Source organism: Dermacentor variabilis, chromosome 3, assembly GCF_050947875.1.
Source record: "Dermacentor variabilis isolate Ectoservices chromosome 3, ASM5094787v1, whole genome shotgun sequence".
NCBI classification, from domain to species: domain Eukaryota; kingdom Metazoa; phylum Arthropoda; class Arachnida; order Ixodida; family Ixodidae; genus Dermacentor; species Dermacentor variabilis.
The window spans coordinates 176,528,525-176,548,089 of NC_134570.1; the positions used below are offsets into that span (position 1 = coordinate 176,528,525).

The 19,565-nt window shown below is 47.4% G+C and overlaps 1 protein-coding gene across 1 annotated transcript in view; it reads left to right on the forward strand.

Annotated features, from left to right (window-relative positions):
• Positions 1-5,837: 5,837 nt before the first annotated feature.
• Positions 5,838-19,565, forward strand: part of LOC142574337 (uncharacterized) — a 64,948-nt gene continuing 51,220 nt past the window's right edge. The window contains exon 1 of the mRNA XM_075683447.1: positions 5,838-5,948. Coding sequence (XP_075539562.1) covers positions 5,863-5,948 — 86 coding nt within the window. The 5' untranslated portion in view covers positions 5,838-5,862. The remainder of the gene's footprint in view (positions 5,949-19,565) is intronic.

The window sequence follows — 19,565 nt, forward strand, 5'->3', positions numbered from 1 at the left end:
AAATAAAGATATATTCAATATTGAAAGTGTACAAGTTAGCAGGCCTGTACGTAATGAGGAGAACAGAAGCAGAAAAGCTCTGATTACCAGCTGTTTTGTGTGCGTTACAACGAAGGACATTTTTCTACACTGCCTGAAATAATTAGGTCCCGGATAATAGCAAGAAATTTAGTAATTATTGTAAAACATCTCTCTATTACTTCACAGGTTTTGAGGTGGTCCTGTTTTTGTCCTAGCCTTCTTGCTTTCGCATAACCATCTAGACAGTGTTCATTAAACACCACGTTATTGCATAATACGTAGTTTTTCTCACCCATACGCCTTGTATGTTTTCATTTCAACAACGCCGCCATCAATTCCGTGGCTGACAATACGGATATATGAAGCTAAAATTAGTCGCCACTTTGTAGCGAACTAAAGTAGTGCAAAACTAACATGAGTGAACAGATGCACTGAAAAAAAGATGTACAAGTAATGTAGCTGAAGTGAGGCGACGTCAATAGCACCTGGTAGAGCGATACAACACAATGGCTAGATCAGCAAGGTCATTGAGGCATTCACACTGGAGATCACAGGACCCCGTCGGCGCAGATAGCTCAATTGAAAGGCTATGGAAATAAAGTCGTTGGATAAAGTCGGCTGATGTCTGAGATGTTTTCGATAGACTCGTAAACACCGGCTAGATTGAAAGGAATGACTACACAGGAGAGAGCAGTTCGTTTATGGAGGCTCAAATACTGCTGTTCATAAGATTGCGTTGGTGCTGATAGCTTTTTTTTAAAGCATTTATATTATTACTCTTATTGGAAGGCTGCCATGTGCTGCCGGGAAGTTTTTCCAAGTCCGGAAAATACCGGCGAGGTCTTCCCCCCTTCAGACCCTATTTAAAATTTTTACGTGTATGTGCAGCGCGACACGGAGGAGGGACAAGGAATGGACGACACGAAAGCTGACTGTCAAGTGAAAGTTTTATTGTTTGACAAATCATTATGAACACTTATGTCACGTCAAACTTTTCTCGGCATCCTTGCATATCAGCTATGCACCACGTGACCTAACTACTTAAATATTTTTTCAAGCAGTCAAACTTCTACTTGTCAGTGAGCGCTCGTGTCGTTCATTCCTTGCCCTTCGTCTGTCTTGCGCTGCACATATACGTAAAAATGTTATACCTACAAACTTGCTCAACCTGCTGCCTTCATTCTATCCAAGAGCCGTCTTTGAACGGGGCACCTGTCGCACCACTCGTGGTACCATGTAACTCACCAAAGTTTTGAAAACTTTGTGTGCCACCAGTATTTCCTTTTTATATCTTTTTTTTCAGAAACGGCATACACTTGTAATGAAGGAGTTTTCCTGAAATTCGAATATTGATGGTCAAAAGGACTCATTCTTAGTCTGAACAATTCATACAGCCCTTATAAGTGCTTGGTAGCCAAAGACGGAAGTATCTCAGTAAAAACATGTAGTATAAGCAGAGCCCACATTCTTACCACTTCTGGGAAGACTGCACTATAAAAACGCCATTAAGCTAGAAAGAAGACAAAATTTTGGGTATGCTTGATTTATGAAATATAGGTGATTGCAGAAGCTGGAGGCTGCCGAGATAACGGCCAAACTGTGTCGACCAGACCTCAGCAGTCATGGAGGCATTACGGAATCAGGGTGTAGACGAGCCGCATGTAAAAAAATTGGAAGTGGCTTAGCTCGGATATGCGAGGATATATGTAGCGAAAGCTAAGGTATAGCATGGTTAGCCTTGGTTAATCTTGATTGCAAGTCCAGGTTAGTTTGGTTGTCTAGCTATGTTGCGGCGTTTAGCCAGTTTTTCGGCGCGCTGTTCGTCTGTTTCCTGGGCGATTCGTTTCCTTTTCATCTCCTTCCGATGTCGATTCCAGGCCTCTTCCTGCTTATCAGAATTGTCACTGTCCATACTGCCACCTCAACTGTGCTTGCGGCGTACGCGAGCTCTCATTTTGAATCCCCCGACATGTTATCAGGCATGCGAAGCAGCTGGCAAAGCGAGCGGAGGCGAGCGCAACGACGAGGAACGCGGTGTGACGTCATACTAAACGGCGGTGGAGGAAAAGCGCGGCGCTGCGCAGCGCCGGAACACCTGTGGCTCGCTGCTACTAGTGGCGCATGGGCAGTAGTGACTAGGGAGCGAGAGAGAGAGAGAGAAATATCCGTGGCGAGACGCGCGTTGTGACGTCATGTGCCTCTTCGAAGCACCACAACTGCGAAATCGCAAGTTCGCAGCCAGTAAAGCTTTCGCTTTAAAATACTGAAAGATATCTATAGCGGCTCCACAGCCACCGTAGTCCTCCATAAAGAAAGCAACAAAATCCCAGTAAAGTAAGGCATCAGGCAGGGTGATACGATCTCTCCAATGTGTGTTTACAGGAGGCATTCAGAGAGCGGGATTGGGAAGAATTGGGAGAGTTAATAAGAGTTAATGGAAAATACCTTAGTAACTTGCGATTCACTGATGATATTGCCTTCCTTAGTAACTCAGGGGACCAATAGCAATGTATGCTCACTGACCTGGAGAGGCAAAGCAGAAGGGTGGGTATCAAACTTAATCTGCAGAAAACTAAGGTAATGTTTCACAGTCTCGGAAGAGAACTGCAGTTAACGATAGGTAGCGAGGCACTGGAAGTGGTAAGGGAATACATCTAATTAGGGCACTTAGTGACCGCGGATCCGGATCACGAGACTGAAATAATCAGAAGAATAAGAATGGGCTGGGGTGCGTTTGGCAGGCATTCTCAGATCATGAACAACAGGTCGCCATTATCCCTCAAGAGAAAAATGTATAACAGCTGTGTCTTACCAGTGCTCATGTACGGGCAGAAACCTGGAGGCTTACGAAAAGGGTTCTACTTAAATTGAGGACAACGCAACGAGCTATGGAATAAAGAATTATGGGTATAGCGTTAAGGGATAAGAAAAGGTCAGATTGGGTGAGGCAACAAACGCGAGTTAATGACATCTTAGTTGAAATCAAGAAAAAGAAATGGGGGGGGGGGGGGCATAGGCAGGAACTGTAATGAGGATGGAAGATAACCGTTGGTCATTAAGGCTTATGGACTGGATTTCAAGGGGAGGGAAGCGTAGCAGGGGGTGGCAGAAAGTGATGTAGGCGGATGAGATTAAGAAGTTTGCAGGGACAACATGGCCACAATTAGCAATTAGCACATGACCGGGGTAGTTGGAGAAGTATGGGAGAGGCATTTGCCCTGCAGTGGGCGTAGCCAGGCTGGTGATAATGATGTGGGTGCTTTGAGATTGGGCACAGATCTTGTTGAGAGCCAAGGCATTGGAGCCGTTGGTAGAGGTGGTGAGACCGAGGACCCGGATACTAGGGACGTGTAGGATAAGACTGCATCTTGAAGGCGTAGGGTGATGGCGTCACAGTGTCCGTGATCAGATTGGTGTTTGGGAGGGCGACCCCGCTGAATGGGCTTGCACAGAAGAAGCTCCGATTTAGCCGGCGAACAGCGCAGTCCGGTTCCATAGAGAGAGGCTTCAACCGTGTCAATCGCCATTTGTAGGGCTGACTCCACTTGAGCATCACTGCCTCGGTACGCCCAGATGGTGATGTCGTCAGCGTAGTTGGTATGGTTGATATTGTCGACTCGTTGTAGTTGCTGGGCAAGGCCAATCATGACCACGTTAAAGAGCATGGGAGAGATAACTGAACCTTGCCTTTGCTACCAAGGGGAGGCTGGTCTGATCGTAAATCCCCGGCCGAGAGGGTGGCCGTGCGATCGCAGAGGAAGTCACGGATGTAATTGTAGGCTCGAGCTCCCAGGTGGAGGTGGGAGACCTGCTGAAGGATAGCTGCATGAGAAATGCTGTCAAAAAGTTGAGTGAGGTCGAGTCTGAGGATGGGTTTCATTTTACGGGAACGGCAGCTTAGCACTTGATGTTTGAGCTGCAACATAGCGTCTTGAGTAGAAATTTGAGGGCGAAATCCAATGATGGTGTGGGGATAGAGAGAGTTGTCTTTGAGGTGAGTGTTATTGCGTGCTAAGAAGGCGTGTTCCATCGCCTTGCCTACACATGAAGTGAGGCGGATGGGCCTCAGGTTGTTGAGGCTAGATGGTTTGCCAGGCTTTGGGATTAGGATAACGTTGGCAGTCTTCCAGTCAGCTGGGGTGGCGCCATTGGGCCAGCAGTCGCTGATGTAGTCAGTCAGATGGGACACTGGTAATTGAAACATTCAAGAGACTGGTGACATCTCCTCCAGTAACACTCGGTTCTTGCGTAACAACCCTGTTGTATGATTTCTAGGTGTCATTTTCGTTAGAATTTTCTGTCATTTCGAGAGGCGGGCTCTACGTCTGGTTCACCAATCTGAGTTGCCCTCCTTTTATTGCATAACTAATCTCGATTGACATAGGAATATACGTAGTCTGTTGTTTTCTGTTCCCTCGCACTGATTTTCCAACTTGTAATAAAGGATGTACAAATCATCTTTCTTTATATTCTTCACATGATAGCTAAATGACAGACAGACAGACAGACAGACAGACAGACAGACAGACAGACAGACAGACAGACAGACAGACAGACAGACAGACAGACAGACATGTTTGTTGGTCGAAACAAATAAACAAACAAACAGACAAAAATGTGTCCACAAATGCCTAATTTTAATTTCCACAGGTCTGGTTAGGCTCCTGAATGGTATTATAGCAAAGAACCGTAAACAATGGGAGATCTTGTTTATAAAGAGCTGCAGGTTTGACATGCAATGAAAACGATTTCTGAAAGGTCACCTTCGCGAGCTTGGACTTGGCATTACACTAGTTTTATACTCTCTCTAGGGGCGTCGGCCCTAGGACACTGCAACAGGAACGTATGTGATGCCATGTCTAATTTTGTTAGCGAAACAAAGAGACGGCCATGTTAATTTTCGGAGTGTTTCTTTTTTCTCACCGCGAATGCCAGAAATTTTAACAGCATCTATTTTGTAACGTAGCCCTAAAATTCACATGCGAAAGCGTCAAATGGCGCACGGAGCGATAAATTCGTCTGTAGTCTGTAGCAGCGAAACTGAACCCAAAATCCCATTGGCTGCGACGCCACAACACGAGGGCGCCTCGACGAAGCAGTGCGGGTGAAAGGGGACTGCTGTCGCAATAGCACGCCAGGTGTTGCGTGAGAGGAGAGGGAATGGCCGCGACGCCACGTCATCCTCACTCTAGCTCTCGGAAGTCGGCGCGCGGTGCCGGAGGCATCACCGCAGGCGGCTGCTGCTGGCTGGCTAGGGCAGTACGTACCGCTGGGATACATTACTGGCAGTGCGAAATTCGAAGGGCCGCTCAGCCGCGTTCAAGAGGACATTAATGATTTAGCATGCACAACTTATAAGTGCTTTTGCGTCCGCGGATGTTTTTTTCTCCATTCAACGTCTTCTTAATTTTCGAATTTGATATTTAAAAGTTCTTCCCGTTCTTTTTCTGCTACCGCCAAAATCATGGCCGATTCCCGGTATTGAGTTGAGCCATATGCCACAAGGCAACAAGCTAAACCAAACCAAATCAACGTCCACTGCGAGAACCCGCCGATGTCGCACTAAAATAGGGCAGCCTGCTTATTTTTACGCAACTTGCAAGGGCATCGAGTAAACAACGGGCATCATTGAATTAAGTTACCGGGCGGCAGCGTATTGTGTAGATATTCGCGTGGTTTTAATTACGCACTTATACGTTCATTAATTCACCTGTAAAAAAAAACAGCCACGCGCTATCTTGCAGTGAGCAAAGACGCAGAAGAAGAAGGCCGTGCGCGCGCACTGCACGTATCACGGGCCACGGTCTGCGCGGCCCTGCATTCAAACCTAGGGAAGCACCGATGTGCGGCCAGGCTGCCCCGGGTACCGCACTGCTGCACGAAGGATCAGCGGCGCCAGAAGACTGCCTCGTGAGCCGTTGCCACAGGTAGGCTCACGCATCGCGGAGCCGTCAGCCATGCAGTGCCGCCGCTCTGCATAGCATCCTCTTTGAATGAGCTCGTTAATGTCCTAGTAGAAAGCGTACACAGCTAGTGATGGAGTGATAACGTGCCATGTCAGCAGCTAGGTCAGCTTTTAAGGCTACTATTACGTAAGGTAATGGCAGCAAGCGCAGAACAATACGAGCAAAAACTGTTAGGGAGACAATGGTGCTAGAAGAGTGTCGGGACTAACAGACAACTTCGTGGAGACCGCTTCCCGCAAGACGACATGGGGCACGCGGGACAGCACTGCAAGATAAAAATTGGCGCGTTTGGCTAGGTTGATTACCTTAAAGTGACTTGCAGCGCTGTCACCCGTGCTCGGTGTTGTCTTGCGGGACGTCGTTTCAAAGGAAGTCTGTTGCGGGTCTAGCGCCATTGCTGTTCTTTCGTGCGTCTCTTGGTCACGGTTTTCTATCTGGTTGTCCTTTCTCTTTGTTGGCGTTCCATTACGTGTACCATGTACACGTAAGGGATCTCATCTTAATTACTGTATCCTTGTCTGGGGGAAAACCACAACAACGAACTTAAATCGCATATTCGTACTCCAAAAGAAAGCTCTTCGACATATAGCCAATGCAGATTACCACGCTCATACTAAACCACTTTTTCATCGTTTTAATTTAGTTTCTACTCACAATCTTTACTCGTATCATCTGGCGATAAGATATAAACAAAGCATCAACAATCCTGGAAATTTATTAGCTTCCCTTGCAGACCTGACAATTCGAACGCCGATACATGACACTCGTAGCACGGAACCCTGGCAAATACCATTTTCGAGAACATCCTACGGGGAGCAAATGCTTCGCTGTTCTCTTCCTATGCTAATAAATTATCTACACAAACAGACATTAACGATAAAAAATAGTAATAGAACAAGACTCCGCAACTTTTTTGTACATGTCGAATAACAACTTTATAAGAAAACGTAAAATTCACTTATATGTTGTTAAGATTGTTTTCTTCTCATTTGTACGCCTGTGCTATTGTAACCTAGTTATTATTTTGTTATGTATAATTGATTCTATTGTTTATTTGTCGACTTGTCACCTTCGCTGTGCCTTGTAAAAGGGGGCCCGAACCCCCGTCAAGTGGACTAGCTTCCACTTTTTGTTCGGGCCTCCTTCCAAAGTTCTTTGGAAAAATAAACATGATTTTGATTTTGATTTTGATGTACCAGCACCCCCAACAAGCCACTCGCACGAGCTTGTAAGACGAATAACTTGTTGGAGCTACACTCTGGTGGATGGCAATTAACCTCGTAGAATCGCCGAATTATTTTCATTTGTATCTGTAGTAAATCATATTTATTAGGGGTAAATAAATTGATCAGTAAAGTAAAGGTTCATTTTCGCTAGTGCGCTATTTCATTTTACACTTTGACAAAGCGTGTATGGAACCCCTAAATCTATATACATGTGTATATGTTTAGGTTCACTAGACGTACTTATATTTCAACTGTATTCTTCCGTTGACTAGCATCCTACACCGCCTTCCTCTCTCAATGCTACACGCGTCAAGACCGCGGTTACTGAAATATTATTTAGATTACAACATTGCCTTGCATCTGCGAGTTTTTTTTTCAGAATAGGTTGACAGGAGGACACGAGTAAGGTCATTGAAATTGTTAAATATTTGGCGCTAAAGTAGTTAAAAAATTACGCATTTCACCGCGAGTGCGTTTCACGGTCTAATTTACGGAAATTACTCGCTGTTGACAACTGCCGTACCGGATCGTCTCTCTCAAGCAGCCCTATTCTAGCAAAGTGGTCTTTTGTAATAGTAATATGATAAGGTCATTTGTAAATATTTACTGCATAGAGTACTGGAAGCTTTATAACGAGGAAGTGTACTCTTTCACTAAAACATTTTTACAATAGCCCCAATGTGGCATCCATTCTTTTTTCTCTACAAGCGTTAGGTGAATTTCAGGGGTTCCTTATTACATCCTACAGTTGCACGTGTGTATCGTTGCATAGAGACGCGCTGTCTGATTTCTTTTATCTGGCAAATAATGCTAGGTGAATGAGAAAAGTGTTGAGTTCAAATGTTGAATCTTCGGTGTTCTAGCTTCATACTACAGCAACTCCTATGCAGGGGAAAACATACTTGAGTCAAGCGATATCCCTTAGATTTATGTTAACTTGTTTTGAGTTGGTCTTAGAATTGTCAGCAGCCAGTTTTAGCTGATGGCATGAATGACTACGAAGCATGTGAGAAAGAGGAGAGAAACCATCGGCGTGTGGTATTCAAATGCTGCGGTCCAATCCTACTTGAGAGGCCACCACCGAGAGCAATTTTGCCGCATTCAACTAAGCTATAATTGATTTTGAAATTACGCTCCGCCATCGCTTTGAGCGTTATCAAAATCGCTGAGCCAGTTTTCGAGTGCTTCCGAATGGCGCTTCTAGCCGAACAATGTTGCTGGTAGATCTTTATTTGCCAATTATTCTTCGATTCTAAAAGAGACCGCGTTTCCGAAACTGGTACTTGAATCACTGGTTGATCTTCTGTTGAGTAATGAGCCTCTTTCACGTTCCTGTGCTGCCCTATGACGCACGCCGCTGGAAACATTTTGGAAGGGTGCCGTGGCTTTCGCCGGTTGATTTGTGTACCTGCACCCATGTTGAGAGCGCGTCGGTTGTACGTCTCGTGGATCGCGATTAATTATTAATGGTTTCTCCGGGGCAGCATGTCGTTAACCCATCGACTATAGTGGGTGAATAGGCCTTGGTGCGCTGTTGTGGTAACAGCGCGGCCGACAAAGGCGCGCCGAGTTCCGTCTGCCGACGCGGCTGCCTTGTTCGTTGTCGCTGATGTCTGCGATTGCACATCGCGTGTTGTATTCCTTTTACACATTCACTAAACATTCCGCATATTCAAGAAGCCTTCGAGCGCGTCCTTTACGTGGGATTTGCGAAAGCGGTGCATTTGTTTACAGCTACAGCTTCAGATCTCTGTTAGCTTCGGATACGGTAGAAACGGCGCATCGTAGATGTGAAATAATCTCATAAAACGCAGCAACACATAGATATCTGCGCATATGAGCCGCGTTGTTCCTCATTGAGACGAGTCAATATGAGCGGCCGAGTCACTTAAACAGCTGCAACTGTGATTGAGACAAATATATTGCGCGATGTTACTACTTACTGATTCTCGCTGTTGTTTAACTTCATCATACTTACAGTTTGCGCGTGCCATAAATGATTATTAGAGACGACTGTGCTCGGCATAAGCCCCCACTTATAGGCCGTGTAGTTCTGTCGCAGAAAGGCGGATGCCGTCGCTGACACCGTTGGCAACTGAGCGAGTTTATGCTGCTGTACCGAATGCGCTCTCTCTTCTCTCCCGTTTGACGCAGAGGTAAACAGTGCTTCTCTGGAATTAAGAAATGTGTCAGCATAACAACACACACAGGCCCACTAACTACGGGAATGCGACCGGCGGCGTTCGGGAGGGGTGACCACAGCACAAAATGCTGGCACAGCGCTGTGCCGCCGCTTGCCGCTTATTGTGTACGTGCCGTGCGAAGTGAGTACTTGATATCAAATCGCTATAGGGCTACAACTGAACTATAAGAGTGGTTTACATCGTCCTGACTGTTTATTTTTTAAGTTCAGCTCCATCGGTAGCGGATGCACGAATTCGACGGGGTCGAGCCTATCCCAACTCTCGCTAAACAGGATCAACATTGACTCAAACTTCACGGGCACGGCTTGAGAGGACTGAAGCTCGCGCATTTCAACTTCGAAGGCATGTCGACGCATTTTGAGCGCGAATAATTATATTTACAAGTGAATGAGCTGCAGCTATCGTATTGTCGGTTCGATGGCTGATCGCGTAGTGTTCGGTCTAGCCATCACGGTCGGCAGGCTGATTTTGCCGGTGCCGTCGACAAGAAAGCCCGTCGCGCTATATGACAACTCGCACCCGTCGGTTGCGCCTTTGTCGGCCTTTTATGATCAAATGGTCTGAGTGACACATTGCTGAATTGTGGGCCAATCGTCGACGTCAGCGTCTTGTCAGTCTCGTATCGACGCAGTGTTACCACGCCTTAAAAGAGTTCATGAAGTCAGGCACGCGCTGCCACCACCAGCAACAGTGGGCCGACGCTGCAAGAACACTGCGTCAGCAAGGTGTTTTTGAAGTGTCGCCCATGTGTAACGCCGAGGTTTATCGATAAATTTGACAGCCGCCAATGCAAGGCGGCAACTACGAAGCCGTGGCCCTTTCCTGTTTTAAAGTGGAGTTGGTCTTACGCACGTTTTCGGCACCGCGCCGACGTCGAGCTACCAGTAGAGTTTCAACGGCCCAAGCGTTCGCTGCACTGAGCGTCCGCGCGCTTTCTTTTTGTCCAGGGTAGCTTCCCCCGATATCTGGCCGCGTGGCTACGCTCGCGTCCCTTCCAAAACGTTTCGCGACTAATCCGCTAGGGCAGGGCGCATGCGCCGTCGCGCCGTGAAAAAAAGGCGGATTGCAACCAGCCTCAGACAGGAATAGCTGCTAAGTCGCAGGCAAATGTTCATAATGAAACACTCGGCATCTAACAGAGGCGCGGAGTCGGATTCGGCGGAAAGGTAACTACGCCTAAAAGGCCCTCCCCGCACAGCTCTTCGCCCACAGACCGAAGACTGTCGGTGTTGCCGCCGAAATCCCTTACCGCGAACAAATCAGAGCGCCATCCAGCAACTCGTCGTCTTCCACGGCACCCCGTAATAGGCGCCGACCGCATTCGAGCTCGGCAACTTGCAGTCATCACAAAAGGCTCGGTCGGCTGCCGCGACAACGAAGATGAGATTGTTTGCTGATGATCTTATAATATATGTGGAAATTACAAGCATTGCCGATACTGTTATATTGCAAAATGATTTAGTTAAACTACAAAACTGGTGCAGAGAGTCACATATGCAAATAAACACACAGAAAACTGTCCACATGCGCTTTATTAAAGAGTGTATGCCAGAAGCCGTATATTATCTATCCGGTTCCCCATTGCGGATTGTTTCCGAGTACAAGTTCTTGGGTGTATTCCTCACACCGTCCATATGTTGGCACAGGCACGTTCATTTCATTATAGCAAAGGCATGCAAAGTGTTAGGATTTCTACGGCGCAATACGAAACTCTTTCCCCAGCAGGCTCGTGATCTTCTGTACAAAAGCTATGTTAGACCAATTTTAGAATATGAATGTACCGTATGGGACCCTCCTACGTGTACCGACCGAGATAAACTTGAGAGAGTCCAGAATATAGCAGCACGGTATGTAATCGGCAGTTATGACAGAAAGTATTACTAGTGCAAAACAAACATTAAAATGGGACACCTTAGAAAAGAGAAGGCAGGCATTACGCTTGAAACTTTTTCACAATATATTTTATGGCCAAATTCGAATAGACCCTAATAAGTATATTCTTCAGCCACATTCTATATCCAGACGAACACATCACGAGCTCAAGGTTACGGAATACAGTTGTAGAACTAAGCTTTTCAAAAACACTTTTTTCCCCAGAACGATTTTAGAATGGAATCGATTTCCTGTTGCCGTAGTTGGTATACTTAATAATGAACATTTGGCAAATGCTCTTTGAGATTTTCTTCTTTATTTTACAGCGTATAGTAATTGTAGAGTTTGCTATCATTACATAGTGCTTTATTACTTAATTGTATGATGCCGTTTCCTGCCTTTTTTGTATGAAGCCGTTTCAATGCCATTGATATCCTGATGTACCATTTCCGTCCCCTTGCGTGTTTCTTTTTTTGGTTGTGCTGTACATCGATATCCTGATGTACCATTTTTGTCCCCTTGCGGGTTTTTTTAATGCAGTTTACTGGATGCCATAAGCTGTTTACATTGCTGTATGTAACCCCCCCCCCCCCCCCACTGTAATGCCTAAATAGCGCTGTGGGTATGAGAGTAAATAATAAAAATAAATAAATGAGGCCGTGAGAAATTAACCAGTTCTGTACGACCCCGACATTGTGCCTTTAGATAAAGCGGTCGTGGTACGACTAGCGACACGCAAAGCACGAGCGTAATATATATATATGTTAAAGCGTTTAGCGTTCTTTCGGAACTGGAGATGTACTCGTGACTGCCCAACTATTTTCGTGGGCCGGTCGGGAAGACAGTTAATTGCTTAATTGCTAAGTGCGCTCTAAGACAGCTGTCAAAACGCCAACGTGCATGGTGCGATACCGTTATTGTCCTTCACTACTCTTCGTGAGGTCCCGGAACTCCCTCGTAACGTGACAAAGACGCACACCGACCAAATAAAACTTCTTTTTTGTTTAATTTGATCGGTGTACGTCTTTCCCACGTTTCCTCCCGAGCAGACGGGCTTCCGTCGAACTCTCGATTACATCCCTTGTAATGCAATAGGTAGGGCCCAAATTCACGCCTCGTTGAGGGTGGTGGGGTCCTGTGGATTTAAAATGCGTGTCTTCAAGGCTATGCTTTTGCTGGTTGAAGGCGCCAAACGAAATTTCGGGAGCGAGAAACACATAATTAAAGTCGGGTTTTGGACATTCACCTATTTGAGCGCTTCACATGGCGCCCACAGTGGACGACCGCGGCGCGGGCGCAAGTATAGGAGGGCGTTGAAGCGGACGCCCGACGGATGCAACAGGCGTTGTGTGTGTGCGCCCACTTTTGCGCAACGGTCGACTGTAACTATCGGCGTGGGAATGTGGTCGGCACAACGGGCAAATCACTGCCCTCTTTCTACATAATTTTCAAAAATTTCAACCCTAAAAATTTTGGAACAATTGCCGCGCGTTGTTTCATTTCCGCATTCATCTGCAATTCTAACAGCGGCCTAATTCATAATTCAAAAGGTACACGTGGGACTACTCCATAATTATAAAGCCGAGCGATTGCACGTCGTATTGTTGTGCAATTAGGCGGAAAAGGCTGCATTACTGCTTTTAGCCACTCATATGTAGACCATATAGACGCTTCTGCAGGAACTACGAGGCCACACCACCCTCACAAGTCCATCCAGAACACCAGCGAGACGCCTACCAGCGATCACAGGAAAGCACGAAGCGGTACATTTTCCGCAGTAAACAATAAACACTACATTCATCGACTACAATGCACACCGAAGAGTTAAAAATGCAAAGCACACAACAATACCACAATGAAAATTAAATTCTGAGGTTTTGCTTGCCAAAACCACGATCTGTTTATGAGGAACGCTGTAGTGTGGACTCCGGATTATTTGTGACCATATAGCTTAAAAGTACGTCTTGTTGGGCGAGTTGGTCACAATTCATCTTGGGTACTAGGCGCGAACACGCACAAGACACAAGGAAGGAGACGGGACAGAGCGCCACTTACAACTGCTTTATTCGGAGGCACACAACACAGCTTATATCCTAGCAAAAAGTAAAGATAAAAAAGCTCGGTAAGTAATTGAAGCTTTCTTTATCGGAAAGAAAGGAAGCATGTGCGTCAGCGATCCATCAATATCTTTATATATGGCTGAAAAGAAATATTTAACCAGTTCGCTCCTATATCAATCTTGATCTGATTGTGTTCCTTGCGTCTAAGGCGGGTATATAAGTGTGTGGCGTGCCTCCGAATAACGCAGTTGTAAGTGGCGCTCTTTCCCGTCTCCTTCCTTGTGTCTTGTGTGTGTTCGCGCCTAGTACCTAACATGTATTATGACCTCCTGGGGTTGTTTACCGGCCACCAAAATCTTAGTCCACGGTTGTTTTTGCATTTCGACTCCGGCCCGGGCATTCTCAAGTACCTCCAGGTCTAGTTCGCCGTGCAGCTAATTACGCGCTCCACGCAGAGACGCCAAGTACAGCTGCACGTAATCACGGTTTCACCGGTAGTGGGTTCGCAATGCACACCGCAAGGTGTTTGCGAACCCACTACCGGTGAAACCGTGATCGACCCCATCGAAACACGGCCGCCGAGGCAGGGATCCGAACCCGCGATACCCCAATAACAATCACACTCTGTGAGGTTGCCCAGCCACTCAACACATAAAGATACAATATATAAACGAGACACCTGCAACGATCCAGCCAAATTCATGAGGAGTGGATCGCTTCCTGACAAAATTTCGTGCCACAGCTGTGAAAATCCGTGGTGGATTTCATCCTGGTAATTCTGAAGAATAAGAGCCAATCCTGAAGGCGAAAATATTTTCTTTCTTTCTTTCTTTATTGATTTATTTAAGACAATGAACAGATTACTAAATACTAAACGGCACCTATACTAAACGTGTATTCTCTCTCTCTCTCTATTCAGGGGTTCCCGACTGGTCGACGCAAAAGTGACATAGCAGAGAGTGGGTTTAAGCCAATTGGTGATTCGTGATTTGGGAAGCAACCCGAGGGAACGCACGAGACTATAAAAGGGACAACACGAAGTGGCGCTAGAAAATATCACTTGGCTCTCGCGAATGAGTACGACATTCTTGTAAGAGGGGCGCCAGTCACAATGCACACTGAAAACATAGTCCCGCAAGCATGCATGGCAAACACATTCTTGGATAGCAACTGGGCTTAATTGCTAAGCTTTTTGCTGAGTGTTTACAGTTTGTGCCGCTCATTTGGCGTACGTGACACACACGCGCAAACACACACACACACACACACACACACGCGCACACACACGCGCACACACACACACGCACACACACACACGCACACACGCACGCACACACGCACACACACACACACGCACACACACACATACGCACACACGCACACACACACACGCACGCACGCACACACACACAGCCGCTAAGCGATAGCGCTGGCAAACATGCGCACAGCGTTCACACCAGCAAAGCAACGCTGGTAACGCTCCACTACGGTGCGGATTGAGTGGAAGCGTGAAGGTGCGTCAATTAAAACGTGGCGTGAGGGACGCGGTGCTTCGCTGCAGAAAACCCGCACCGACTCGTACCACTACTGCTACTACGTGCGGGCAAACGGTGGCACAAGCTGGCAGGGTCTGCATAGCAGAAACTTCCGGTACGGCTTTCTGTTGCTCAATACGTGCTGCATAAAAGTGTTCTTTTTTTTCGAGCGTGAAAGGAACTCGAAAATACACGCAATGTTCCTCGAGCGTCCAGTCGCGCGGCAATTTTTCGTGTATTCCCTACCTTCTTTCACTCTCCGAAAAACACTTTTATGTAGCACGTATTGAGCAACAGAAAGCAACACAAAGGAGCTTTCATGCTGCTCTCAAATTCTTTCGTGGGCACTCTTCATATAAATATAACCTTCATTAAAGCCGATTATGTGATGAGGTAGAACGTAAAAAATAATCGGAGTTTCTGCAAGCGACGGCAAACAAGATTGGACTGGTTCGGTTCAGCGACGTGGCATTTGCCTATATTTAACGTTTGACTGAAGTTACGTGAAACACCCTGTATATACGCACAGTGCCACTGACGATGGTCTGCTCCGGACCACCGTCCGTTTCACTGTGCTCTTCCGGAAGAGGCAGGATGTGTGTCGAGGGAGCTCCTGAATAGCACTTTGCAACGTTGTGAAAGTGGTTTAAATCATGCATCCGGGACCTCAAAGAGGTGCGGCGTAACGCTAACGCGTTTATCTCGCTTTTACAGTTTAATTCCTACTGAACTTTTTTCGTCGTTTTACGGTCAAAAGGCGAGATCGACGTTTACCTAGAGCACTTATCCCGTGCACCTCGCCGACAATGACTTGGCTTTAATACATTATGACATTAGACCTTTCGCGGATGATTTCGTCGCCGTTGACTTTGCAGGCTTCTTGTTTTTCACGTTATTCTTTTTGCTGTATCTATAGCATTCTTGAGCGATAGGGAGACGCTTGCATTTACAAAATGCGCGGGTTTCATCATTCGAAAGCCCTGGCCTTGTGCTACGACGTCACGGTTACGTAGCATATCAGTACCTACAGTAATATTCTCGCTCAGCTGCAAGCGACAATTTAACGCTCTCGTCCATCTCGCCTGGCTCTCGCTTGCGCAGGGGAGCACTGACTGGGAAGCAAAGACTGCAGGGTCGTCACCATGGCCGACTTGCCAGCGACCGCGGCGTCCGCCGCACCGACGGTCAGGTTCCCCATGTCGTCGACTTCCTCCAGCGAAACCGTCAGCCGCAGCGCATACACGTGAGTGCCGAGCACAGCCTTGCCGCTTCGGCTTCCGTTTGTCTTTGGTCGTGTATGCCCTCTTACCGTGAACACCTCTCACGCGCGGCGTTAACTCGAGAAGGGCGAAGTGGCTGAGAGAAGTAAAGTATCCGTGTCGTTTTGTGCGCGAGAACTTCGCGCATGAGCTTGCGAATTGCGGCCTTTAAAACAAAGCCCGAAGGTTCAACTTTATATTTGCGCCTTCCCGTTTCAATTTTAGTGGGTGCTCGTGCTGTTCCTCCTTTATTATAATTTTTTTCGCGTATGTTTCGTACTTCGAAGGAGCGTGACGTAGATTTAGTCCAATCTGAAACGCGGCAACCCGGAATTTGTAAACTGGAAAGTGAAGAAACGCGAAACCAGGCTAGAACATCAACGTACGTGCACGCTTACTCTTTGGAGCCAAAACCATAAATACCACGGCATCGGCGAATGTTTGAAATTTCTTATGAAAGATATTCTGTCGGAACGCCCCGGCTTGGCTGTACCATTTTATTTCAGGCCTAATACGAAGGCATGGGAGATTTTATTACGGTAGGAATTATACCGATGCTCGAGGCCGATTTGAGTCGTCGCCGTCGGCACGCTCATCGTACTGTCGCGATATCGACGCGTATGCGCGTAGCCCGAACGGGGGGGTGTCGAAGGATCTCCATAGACGCGCAGTACCTGCAGCGGCAAAAGCGAGCAACCCAAGTGGAAGTACCCTCATGCTCCACTCAGTGGATTCTGCTGTGAAGACAGCGGGCGGGGTGATAATCTGTAGGTGTCCAGCTAGTGGACTGTTCATTTCGGCCGCCGCCCATTAGCTGGAGCTGTACGAGCGTGTCGAAGATAGTCTGCCGGCGCGCTTGGCTCCTTCTCGCTCGTGCAGCTCCAGCCAATCAGCATTTCAGTAGCATTCGAAATGAAGAGTCCGCAAGGTCGACCTTTACAGAATATCACTCCGACCCCACAGGCTAGCGTTACGCCTCTCACTGCTGTCATGAGTGTTGTGCGCACAGGTTCTGCGTTGCAGCTGAGATCTGTGCAAACACACCGTGGTGCATACTGTGCTCCGAGCGGAACGCACAGCACGCTTCTAGCTGCAAGCGCTTACTGTTTCCTTTCGCTCTGATCTCTTGTCCCTTGGAATTGCGACGCCGGCAACGCTGGTGGTGCCACCGCTTATGTTGCCAGCATCTCGAGAAGCCTAATTGCAGCCAGAGCCCTTTTACTGCTGCGTCGCAGTCACCTCGCGTTCTGTGTCGCGTAAGCGCGTCGTCGCCGCGTATTCGTAGAGCCCCGACCGTGGAGCGTCAACGAAACGCTGAGCCTTCGTTTCAGTGCTCCTCAATTCGGGCGAAACTGCCCGGTTTTTATTTATCGCAGCATCAATAGTCTCCTGGCTCTTGGTCGTGACCGCTTGAGAAAATTGAGTTTATTATTAGCATAGCATTACCTGTACTGATACCGGCTGCGACGAATGTGCTCGTCGTGAGTTTAGCGTGCTCTGGGTACTTGGCATCAGATATACGCATAGAATTACTGTCCTTCTTACTGCTCCTGCGCATGCAAAGAATTCACTGGACTTCGCTACGTTTGTCGGACCTAAAGACTACACGTCGGACAAATGCTTCGACAAACGCTTTCGGCTACGGTCCGACAAATGATTGTCACTTGTGTATAATAATATGGGGAAAAAATAAACATCTTCCTTTCTTTCTTCCTTTCTTTCTTCCTTTCTTTCTTTCTTTCTTTCTTTCTTTCTTACCGGACGGCTCCCGCGGCTTAGCGGGGCTGCTCGCATAAGTCTCCAGCGTTCCGATTTAATTTTTAATTCGCCCACGTCCTTTACTCTTCGCCACCGCAGCAAGAAATAATGGTAGAATCAGCCATACTTTATCCTGATCTCGCGGTGAGGAAAGGCACAAGTGCTTCTTTGTCGTTATTGTTTAGATCATTCAGCTATTTCTTTTGAGGCTTCTTGACCTAAAGGGACAGAATTGAGGCAATGAAAATGTCGATTTTCACAAAGGAGGTGGCGCTAAAGCAGCCTGCCAGCTTGAAGTCCTGAGATAAGTAGTTGAAATGTAGTGTCATTTTCGAGCAATAGCTTTTTTTTATAATTTCTCGACTTTGTCGTTTGTTATTATGTTGCCATTTCCCACCGACTTGGTATGCTCGATCTCACTAGTTGCCCTAGAAATAAATTGAGTAAACAATAATAAGAAAGAGAATCCAGATCCAATGCACATCTTGGAATCGATATGAAGCGGAGGTTTCGTCAATTGTATAATGTATAGGAATTCTATAATTATTTAATGAATTCTGTAATATATATTCAAACTCTATAATTTTGTCTATGCATTTTATTCCACTTCTTTTGACGTAAAGGAAATAGGCGTACGTACATGTGCTCTCGCGCAGCCCCCCTTGCCACGCAATGGGACACATGGGGCTATCTCACAGAGCTGGTTGGCGTTAGGACGATGGAAGTACGGGTGCTGTCGTTAGAAGGTTGCTCTTACCTAGTGGTTAGAGCATCGGGCTCCTGTGCGGGGGGAACGGGGGGGGGCGAGGTTCCATCCCACCGTCGGGTATGTTATTCAGATTTTTTTAAATGTGTAAGTTATTGGGCAAAACAGCAGCAGCATAGAGCAGCCATGGCCAGAAAAGTCCTGGACGATTAGCAAAGCCAAATTCGCCCTGGAATGTCCGATGGTCGGTTTGGAACCGTCGCCCCCAGCACAGAAACACCGCAGATCTCCCTGTGTGTGTTTGTCGTCTCTACTGTGCGGCGCCGCTGCAGTCGCCGTCTGTACCGGGGGCAGGTTGACAAAAAATTGGAGGGCGCTTAAGCTTCGCCTTGGAGAGTGGAACGCGATAGCATTCCCGTCGACCCGCCAAGGGGTGTAAGACAAAGCGCTACGGCACAGCGATCGCTTACGAGGCGCCCCGCGTCGGACTTTGCCACCCCCCCCCCCAATCAGGCGGTGAGCGCCGAGCAACGCGGCGTTTGGCGCGGCAACGAAACGTGCGCCTGAGCAAGCGGAACGAACCAAAGAACTCGGTGTCTCGGAGGGAGAAACTATCTACGCGAGCCAAACGTCGTGATCGGCACGGACAGCCAGGCCGCGACGCTCTATGAAGGCGGACGCGATCATGGGGCTGACGCCTCGATGGGATCGTCCTCTATCTTGCTTTGCACCACCACGCAGACGCATGACTCCTCGCGAGAAGCACGGACACATCGCAGGGGACGCTTTCCCATCAGACGCGCTACGGCGCAGCGATCACGTGAGGCGTCCCGCATCGGACTCAGCACCTAGGAATCGCGCAGTGAGCGGAAAGAGGAGCCGCGTCGCCTACACACGAGTGTTCGAGTGACGCACGCTGGAAGTTGGAAGGGGAGAGAGCGAGAAAACTTATTAAACG